At 59.0% G+C, this 10372-nt stretch overlaps 1 protein-coding gene across 1 annotated transcript; it reads left to right on the top strand.

Moving 5' to 3' along the window:
• The first annotated feature begins 8379 nt into the window (after window positions 1–8379).
• On the top strand, window positions 8380–9932 carry LOC124679459 (AAA-ATPase At3g50940-like). The gene has a single exon (XM_047215210.1). It carries the CDS (start codon window positions 8380–8382, stop codon window positions 9877–9879), a length of 1500 nt encoding a protein of 499 aa, XP_047071166.1. The 3' UTR covers window positions 9880–9932.
• The last annotated feature ends 440 nt before the right edge of the window (window positions 9933–10372 follow it).

Raw genomic sequence — 10372 nt, 5'->3', positions numbered from 1 at the left:
TCACTCATGCGAAGGTAGTCGTCATGTGTATCTGCAGGTGGCAGTGGTGCACTTCTGAATCGACGAGAACCCGACAACGCCTACAGCGTCCTGCTTGAGCTTGAAGTAGGGGTCGAACTCTCGAACACCGTGGAGGATATTCATGAACAGACCCATGCTCATCCTATACCGACGCCAAAAATTGTCGGCATGTGTTGCATCATCTGCGAAGTAGTCGTTGTGCAGCATGGTATGCCCCTCCATCCTCTGATGGGGCTTCGACTTCTTTCTCCCCGGCATTGATCCTCCGCGGCGCGGCCTCTTCCTCTTCTCCGTCTCGGTGTTAAGCACGTCCTGGAGGGCCGCGATGATCAGCAAATGCTCCCGAAGGTCGTCATCGAAGGCTTGCTCGTCCTCCAGCAGTAGGACAATCATCTCGTCGTCGCTATCTATGTCTGAAGCAAAATCAATGGTTAAAATTGCGCCGCGGCAGAGACGACGCAACGAACAGCGCCCAATCGCGCGTACCAGGCAAGTCGTCGAGCACCTTGTGTGCGCGGAGGTGGGGCGGATTTGACGCCGCGTTCTACGACACGCAGTCGATGCGGCGGCGGCGGAACGACCGGCGAGAGTGCCAGCCGCAGCGATGGTGCGGACTCTCAGAAGAGATCAGTCGTCGAAACGGCCAGCAAATCCAGCGGTGGTGGAGGGGTGGGAGGTGCGGGAGGGAAGGAGCGACGAGGAAAAATGGCCGAACCAACGGTTTATGGAAATAGTCGCCAACATGTGGGAGCCCGCCTCGCTTTTCGTTGTGTCCGGCATGCCCGAAGCGTCCCATGTGGAACAGGAACGGCCTCGGGGCGTCGGACATCATATCGAAGCGCACCGGACAAAAAGAGGCTTTAGGGAACGCGGCTGGAAGCGTTTTTTATCCGACGCCCAAATGCCTTTAAGGACGTTTTGGGGGACGCGACTGGTGATGCTCTAACCTTCTCATGCTCTCCTCCAAGCGAGCACGACCGTAGGCCGGGCGGCGCGAGTACTGGTGCGGTACGGTGATGCGCCTCTACTCCACGTCTTCTACTTTTCGTATTACATGCTCCACTCAATTAGACTAGGTAATTGACTCGGCTTCAAGCTGCGGCTCCATCTGTGAGCTATACGTAATTGACTGATTATGTTCATCTAAGTGTCTTGGTTGAATTGATCAAGAAATCATATTTGTGTACTATCTTTCTGTAAACTGTCCAGAAATCAGATTTGTGTACTATCTTTCTGTAAACTGTACAGTTGATTTAGATGTTCATTTTTGCAATTGTAGAAAAAAAATGTGTGCTATTACATGAGCTTTTTAGGGTAGTTTTTCGTCTTTATTTTTTGGCTCGGGGTTTGCTCCAATTTTGGCTCCGCCACTGAGTTTAGCTATATGTGACATGGCAATGTCTAGAGCCAGCCGATCGACTCTACTATTTTTTTTTTGCTCTAATAATGTATTCCGTACTAGTGTTAGGTCTTAGAAGAATGTGTTATTTTCCATCCCTTGGGTGTTCAAGGCAACCCCCCATAGAGTACAAATTTATGGGTCAAGTACTCTATTTGTATGATGATTGGTCTCTCTCTTGTGATTCTTGTGGCGCAAAGTCTTTCCCATCAGCAGTATTCTACTACCATTCTCTCCCACCACCTCGTGTGTCTCTCGGGCCATTCTATGGGGATGGTTATGTGATCCATTGAAAGCAATTTCACTTTGTATCGGGCATGGCTTGTGTTTGTTCCTCGAGTTTCTTCGTTTACTCCTCGTTTATGTTGGTTCATTTGTGAGATTTGGCAACATAAGGTTGCTTAGCTCACAACATATAACTTTATACGCATGTGGGCACATATTGCTTATCAAGACATCGATGAACTTCATTTCATCGTTTTATTGTTTTTATTAAATCTAGTGTGAAGTAATCCGCAAAAAAAGGAAAGCTAGGTTGGCTTATGCTTAATCAATCGAGGTGGCTAGAACTAGTGAACTTACTGCGCTTAACTCAGGCTTTTACCGCTTGCGAACAAATTAAATCGGGGGAGACTTGTATAGTATCTCTCCGTTGGGTGAGATCCTATGATCAACTTTTATAAATCATATTTAGGAAATATGGAAAATCTAAAAAATTAATACAACATGCCAACGAGTTTTTCTAGAGTTCCAAGAAATTTTAGCTCAAAATTTGATCTACATCTGGAGAAACAAAATGAATAAATATGTTCACACATAAATTTGTTTTTGTTGGCTCTCTAAGTGTAGGTTTAATTTGAAGCAGCTGATGTGTGTTGGCAATTTTTTTGAAAATATTCAAACACTTTTGTCTTTTTTTTGTAAAAAATGATCTCATAGTCCTACTTGTAGAGAAGGGTATTGGAGATTGCACAGCACCAATAGGGCCGGCTGCTCGTATATATATAGGCGGACACATGTACAATTACAGGTACAACCCTGAGAAAACACGGGGACCTATATCTATACAATATGTTACTCAACACCCCCGCAGTCGAAGGGTCGGCACCGACACACGGACTGGAGCGAAACTCAGGAAAAGTCGTGGATGGCAGTCCCTTCGTCATGATATCGGCAAATTGCTGAGACGTCGGTACGTGAAGAACTCGAACGCGACCGAGGGCAACTTGCTCACGAACAAAGTGGATATCCAGCTCGATGTGCTTGGTGCGCCGATGATGAACGGGGTTGGCGGAGAGGTAGACAGCCGACACGTTGTCGCAGAAAACCACCGTAGCCTTGTCAACAGGACAAGATAGCTCGGACAGAAGCTGACGGAGCCATGTGCACTCAGCCACAGCGTTGGCCACGGCGCGGTACTCGGCCTAAGCACTGGAGCGGGACACGGTGGGCTGCCTCTTGGAGGACCAAGAAACAAGCGACGAGCCGAGGTAGACACAGTAGCCGCTGGTGGAGCGGCGCGTATCCGGGCAACCCGCCCAGTCCGCGTCAGAGTAGGCGACAAGGTCAGTCGACGTCGAGGGCGAAGCATGCAATGTCAAGCCGTAGCCCATGGTACCACAGACGTAACGGAGAATCCGCTTCACCGCGGCCCAATGAGCATCCCGAGGAGCATGCATATGCAAGCACACCTGCTGCACGGCGTACTGGAGCTCCGGGCGCGTCAGTGTCAAGTACTGAAGGGCACCGACGATGGAGCGATAGAACGGCGCGTCGGACGCCAGCGACCCATCACTGGCGGAAAGCTTGGCCTTCGTGTCGACAGGAGTAGGCGCAGGGTTGCAGTTAAGCATCCCAGCACGCTCGAGAAGCTCGTGAGCATACTTCCGCTGATGGAGGAAGAATCCGTCCGCACGCCGGACAACCTCGATGCCGAGGAAGTAGTGAAGCGGGCCAAGATCCTTCAACGCGAACTCAGCGCGAAGGCGGTCGGTGAGCTGTCGAAGGAGACCAGCGGTGGAGGCCGTCAGAATGATGTCGTCGACGTACAGCAGCAGGTATGCCATGTCGTTGCCGGTCCGGTAGACAAACAGGGACGCATCGGAACGCGTGGAGCGGAAGCCCAGCTGATGCGGGAAGCCGGCGATGCGCTGGTACCAGGCGCGGGGCGCCTGCTTCAGTCCATACAGGGACCGAGAGAGCAAGCACACGTCATCGGGGCGCTCGGGGTCGACGAAGCCGGTGGGTTGCCGACAGGTACACCCGTTCCTGCAGATGGCCATGAAGAAAGGCGTTGGAGACGTCCATCCGATGCACGGGCCACGCACGAGACGCGGCGAGGTGCAACACTCGTGCGGATCGTGCCCGGTTTGACAACCGGGGCAAACGTATCCGTGAAGTCGACGCCAGCGCGCTGCCGAAAGCCGCGCACCACCCAGCGCGCCTTGTAGCGCTCGAGAGTACCGTCGGAGCCGAGCTTGTGCTTGAAGACCCATTTGCCGGAGATGACATTGGCGCGAGGGGGCCGGGAAACGAGATCCCAGGTCCTATTGCGCTGAAGCGCGTCGTACTCCTCCTGCATGGCGGCACGCCAATGCGGGTCGCGCAAGGCAGCGCGAGCCGAGGTGGGCACCGGCGAAGGAGCGGTCGCCGAGCCGGTGGGAGAGCCGGTCTGGCCGGCCTGATGACCAGACAGGCCGGGCGACGGTCCGGTCTGACCGGGCGCTTGGCCGGGTCGGCTGGTGGAGGGGACGCCGCCGTCGTGCGGCAATATGCTGTTGCCGCTGGCCCAGAAGGCAGACGCAGTAGACGGAGAAGCCGCGCAGACATACTGGTCGGCGGGGTAGCGTGTAGACGGCCGCCGCACGCCTGCGCGGGCGCGGGTGAGCATGGGCTCAGGAACCGCAGCGACGGGTGGCGAGGCAGACGGCGAGGAGGCGGCCGCCGCGGGTGACGGGGGCACCGGGGACGCCTCGGACGTCGCGGGCGATGGCACCGCGGGCGAGGGCGCCGCAGGCGACGGGGGCGCCGCAGGCGAGGGCACCGCGGGCGACGGGGCGCCGCGGGCGAGGGCACCGCGGGCGACGGGGGCGCCGCGGGCGAGGGTGCCGCAGGCGACGGAGGTGCCGCGGGCGAGGGCGCCGGCTGGCGACGGGGGCGCCGCGGGTGAGGGCGCCGCCGGCGACGGGGGCGACGGGGCGCCGCGGGCGGGGCGGACGCCGAGGGTCCAGGCGGGGAGGCCACCGCGGTCGGGCGTCGGCGCGCGGCCGCGAGGAGGGCCAGCGGGCGCCGGGGACGCCGAGGGACCAGGCGGGGCCGGCGCCGGGGGCCACCTCGGTCGGTCGTCGGCGCGCGGCCGCAGGAGGGCCGCGCGGGCGCCGGGAGCGTCGTCGGAGGTGTCGCCATGAGTCCCCGCTGAAACGGAAAAACCAACTCGTCAAAGTACACGTGCCGGGAAGTGATGACACGATGAGAGACCGGGTCGTAACAGCGGTAACCCTTGGTGTTGGCGGGGTAGCCGAGAAACACACAAGGGAGGGAGCGCGGCGCAAGCTTATGCGCGGCGGTAGCAGCAGTGTTAGGAAAACACCGGCAGCCGAAGATGCGGAGGTCATCATAGGCGGGCGGCGCACCGTAAAGGAGATGATGCGGCGTGTAGGACCAACGCACACGACACGGGCGGATGTTGACGAGGAGAGTCGCCGTGGCAAGGGCATCCGGCCAGAATCGCGGGGGCATGGAAGCATGGAACAGAAGGGTGCGGACGCAGTCGTTGAGGGTACGAAGCATCCGTTCGGCACGGCCATTCTGTGAAGAAGTGTATGGACACGTGAGGCGGAAGATGGTGCCGTGGGTGGCGAGAAGTGAGCGAATGGTGAGGTTGTCGAACTCCTTGCCGTTGTCGGTCTGGAAAGCGTGAATGGGGCGACCAAACTGAGTGGAGACGAACGCGAAGAAGGCGGTGAGGGTGGTGGCAACATCTGACTTACGGCGAAGTGGAAAAGTCCATACAAAATGCGAGTAATCATCAAGAATCACAAGATAATAATTATAACCAGAGTTACTCGGAACCGGCGAGGTCCATACATCACTATGAATGAGTTGAAAGGGAAAAGATGCGACTGTGGAGGACGAACTAAACGGAAGGCGAACATGTTTGCCTAGACGACATGCTTCACAAGAGTGGGCATCCGTTTTATTACAAGTAAAGGAGAATCCTTGCATTATTTGACGCAGAGTGGCGGAGCTAGGATGGCCAAGACGGGCGTGCCAAAGGTCGACACCGGCGGAGAGGGCGAGTGGACGGCCGGTGGTGGTGGAGGCCGCGCCAACGGGGTAGAGATCGTCGGGGCTGTCACATCGGTGGAGGAGCATCCGGGTACGACCATCCTTGACAGAGAAACCAAAAGCGTCAAATTCCACAGTCACAGGGTTATCACGACAGAAAGATTTAACAGAAACAAGGTTTTTGATCAAGTCAGGAGAAACGAGAACATTATGGAGAGAGAGGGGAGTGGAGGTGGAAGGAAAAGAGACAGAACCAGTGTGAGTAATAGGAAGAGCATGACCGTTGCCAACGATGATGCGAGAAGAAGTGGAAGCGGGTGTGGAAAAGGAGAGGTTACCGGGATGCGCCACCATATGCGCGGAAGCGCCGGTGTCCATGAACCAATCGCCACCGCCACCATACGCCCCAGCAGAGGGGGCGCTCTGGAGGGTGGTCAGGAGCGCGGGATCCCACGAGGTCGCACCCGGAGGGGCGGCGTAGGCCGGGGCAGGCTGGGGCGCCGCGTAGAACGCCTGGTGGGAGGCTGGACGCGGCCCCATAATGCCCGGGTAGGGGCGCGCGGCACGGGCATGGAGTAGGCGTGAACAACCCCGGTCCACGGGTTGTGACCGGCAGTCCATGGCGGAGGGGCGGTGTACTGCGGGGGACGAGGCGCGGGGGCGGCGGCATTGGCGCCACCGTTGCCGCCACCGTTGCCGCCACCGTTGCCACCGCCACGGCGACGACGGCCACGGCGGCCACCACCAGGAGGAGCCAGCTGGCCGGTCCAGGGACCGGTCTGGCCGGCCGGGGCGCCAGCGGGCCCGGTCCAGGGGCCGGTCTGACCGGGCGGCGGGGCGACGGCGGGGAAACCCGGCGGCGGACCCAGAGGGCGAGGCGCGGGGGCGCGGGGCGCGGGAGTCTGGGCGCCGCGGGAGAAGCCAGCGGCGAAGGCGGTGTGGGCCGCCCGAGCCCGGAGGTGCTTGAGGCGGCGCTCCTCGAGGCGCAGGTACGCCACGGCCTGCTCGTAGGTGGGCGTGGTGAGGAGCGTGAGGTTGGAGGCGGCGTTGCTGAGATCCTCGCCGAGACCCGCCGACAGGGTGGAGAGCATGATCTTGTCATCGATCGGGAACTCCAAGTCACGGAGCTCATCGGAGAGGCTCTTCCGCTTGAGGGCGTAGTCATCGAGAGACAGGTCGTTCCGGTGGGTGCCGAAGAACTCCTGTTGGAGGAAGGTGACCCGCTGGATTTTGTTGTCGGTGAAGAGGCCGGTGATCTTGTCCCAGACCGTGTGGGCGGAGTCGCCGTCGCGGACGACAGTGCGGAAGATGTCGTTGGAGACGGTCTGGTAGAACCAGCGGATGATGGTGGCGTCGATGGCGAGCCACTCGGGGTCGTGCGGCATGGCGAGGAGGTCGATGGTGCCGTCGACGTGATCAAGGAGATCATACTCGCGGAAGAGCAGCCCAAAGTACGTCTTCCACGGGAAGAAGTTGGCAGCGGTGGTGGAGAGCTTCAGCGGCACGCGGTCGGCGATGGGGATGTCGCGGATGACGGCGACGGAGGGGCCGGCGAAGGGGTTGCCGCTGCCGGAGCCGGAGGAGGAGTCGAAGCGCGCCATGGCGGAAGCGGTGGGGAGGGCCGGCGGCGCCCTAGATGAGAAGGGCGGCGGCTAGGGTTGGAAGTGGGGAGGGCCGGCGGCGCCCTAGAGAGGAGGGGCGGCGGCTAGGGTGGATGGCGGAAGCGGTGGTGGTGGGGAGGGCCGGCGGCGCCCTAGAGGAGGAGGGCGGCGGCTAGGGTTGGGGAGGGCCGGCGGCGCCCTAAGGAGGAGGAGGGCGGCGGCTAGGTCAGGACCCGAAGGGTCTCTGATACCATGTAGAGAAGGGTATTGGAGATTGCACAGCACCAATAGGGCCGGCTGCTCGTATATATATAGGCGGACACATGTACAATTACAGGTACAACCCTGAGAAAACACGGGGACCTATATCTATACAATATGTTACTCAACACTACTTAAAACCGGATCTTAGCAAAGTTATCTCCGTTAAACCGTAGTACGTTCCGTCCGCTGATACAATAGACCAATTTGGTATCCACGGCTCAACCCAAACAAACAAACATAGACGGAAGTTTTCGGTGTTCATTTTATGTCAGCTGTCCAAGTCCTCCGTTAAACCACCGGACGTTCCGTTTGGCGACGCACTAGACACTAAACTAGATTTCCCTCAAAAAAAAAAACTAGACACTAGACTGGAATATTGCAAGGACACTATGATATGATCGTACGAGGCCGAAAGACGTCACACGCTGCGTCGGACATGACCGAACTGCTGACATGGGCACCACGCTTTTGTGAGCTCTCTGAATTCACCCCGAGATTCCTTCGTCCTCAAGCTCACGTGCAGGCTAGCTCACTAGCTGAAGAATGATTGAAGTACGAAACCCAGGAGAGGAGACCTGTGATTCCTTCTAGTCAACCGCTAACTAGGCATTAGCACGCTTTATGGGTCCTTCCAGGAAATTGCGCCGCGACGGTGGTACAACTTCGTATAGATCACTGGAGCACTACTTCTTGTCACCAAATGCCAATCTCCAACGCATTGCTCGCACAGCCCCTATATATCCAGGTGAAAATCCGCCGCGTCCTGCTTCTGAAGCGTCGAGCACACTGGTAGTGTTAGCAGCAGCCATGGATCAATTACCACTCACCACCGTGGCCGGGTCGCTGGAAGGAGGCGGGAGGGTGGTGGACACGTACAAGAGGGCGCTGGCCACGGCGGCATCCGTGGCCGCGTACGCCATGCTGGCGCGCGGCATGGCCAGGGAGCTCCTCCCAGAGGAGCTGCGCGCCGCGGTGCGCTGGGGTGCCGCGTTCGTGCGCGCCCGCCTCGGCGCCGGCGACAAGGAGCGCCACACCATCGTCATCCGCCGCCAGTTCGACACCGGCTGCTACAGCGAGAACCACCTCTTCGACGCGGCGCGCGCCTACCTGGCCACCAAGATCGACCCGCGCGCCATGCGCCGCCTCTGCCTCGCGCGCTCCCGCCACAAGGAGCCCGACGGTAGCAGCAGCTGGAGCACGCTCCTGTGCATGGACGACGGGGGCTCCACCACCGACGCCTTCGAAGGGGTCGAGTTCAGGTGGACGTCCATCGAGACCGGCGGCGACGACGGCAAGAAGGGAAAGGGCCATCGGACCCCACGCGAGACCCTGGAGCTCAGCTTCGACGCCGAGCACACCGACACGGCGCTCGAGCGGTACGTGCCCTTCATCATGTCCACCGCGGAGCAGCTGCAGCGGCTGGATCGCGCGCTCAAGATCTTCATGAACGAGGGCCGTTCGTGGCACGGCATCAACCACCACCACCCGGCCACCTTCGACACGCTTGCCATGGGCTCGGCACTGAAGCGGGCCGTCATCGACGACCTCGACCGTTTCCTCAAGCGCAAGGAGTACTACCGCCGGATCGGCAAGGCTTGGAAGCGCGGGTACCTGCTCCACGGCCCGCCTGGGACCGGAAAGTCCAGCCTCGTCGCCGCCATGGCCAACTACCTCCGCTTCAACCTCTACGACCTCGACCTCTCAGAGGTGCGCCTCAACTCGGCGCTCCAGAGGCTGCTCATTGCCATGCCTAACAAATCCATCCTCGTCATAGAGGACATCGATTGCTGCTTCGATGCCATGTCCAGGGAAGACCCCAAGATGCTGGTGTCCGCAGACGCCTACAATTCATCCGACTCCTCGGACGACGACGGCCACACGGGAGCTCACAAGCAGCAGAACGTAACGCTGTCCGGGCTTCTCAACTTCATCGATGGGCTATGGTCAACGACCGGCGAGGAACGCATTATCGTCTTCACCACCAACTACAAGGACCGCCTCGATCCGGCGCTGCTACGGCGGGGACGAATGGACATGCACATCTACATGGGCTTCTGCTGCTGGGAGGCATTCAAGACATTGGCCCGGAACTACCACCTCGTCGACGACCACGTTCTGTTCCCGGAGATTCAAGAACTGCTTGCAGCGGTGGAGGTCACGCCGGCCGAGGTTTCCGAGATGCTGCTGCGCAGCGAGGATGCCGACGTCGCACTACGTGTTCTCACAGAGTTCCTCCACAACAAGAGACGCAAAGCTAGAAAAGAGGAAACAGAAATCAAGAACGACGAAGTTGAGAAAGCAATGTAGTGCCCTGTACTCCCCTTTAACTGAGCGTTTTATGTGAGGATTGAGGAATAGAGTGATCTAGTAGGTTTATGTTCACATGTCATCTATGTCGGGAATATAGCTGGGCATGTGTCGGGCCGGGCCGGGCCTCGGGCCGGCCCGAGGTAAGCCCGACGTGAGAAAATGCGGCCCAAGCCCGGCCCGGCCCGGCCAAATACCCACCAAGCCCGTCGGGCCGTCGGGCCGCGGGCCGGGCCGTAGTGTTAAATGGCGTTTTCGGGCTACCCAGGCCCGGCCCGGCCCGGCAGTCGGGCCAACATATCTCGGCCCAGGCCCGAGTTTTTCGGGCCGGGCTTCGGGCCGGGCCTCGGGCCGGGCTGCCCATGGCCAGGTAGGGTCGGGAATAATCATCCATCTATGTCCACTAGACAAGATGCTTCGTTACATGTTTTGAAGCATTTCTCAACGTCTTGTCTATTAGCACGCTATCTAAGCGAGTAAATAGCAGATCACA

Source organism: Lolium rigidum, chromosome 7, assembly GCF_022539505.1.
Source record: "Lolium rigidum isolate FL_2022 chromosome 7, APGP_CSIRO_Lrig_0.1, whole genome shotgun sequence".
NCBI classification, from domain to species: domain Eukaryota; kingdom Viridiplantae; phylum Streptophyta; class Magnoliopsida; order Poales; family Poaceae; genus Lolium; species Lolium rigidum.
This window is presented reverse-complemented; position numbering and strand designations above follow the sequence as displayed.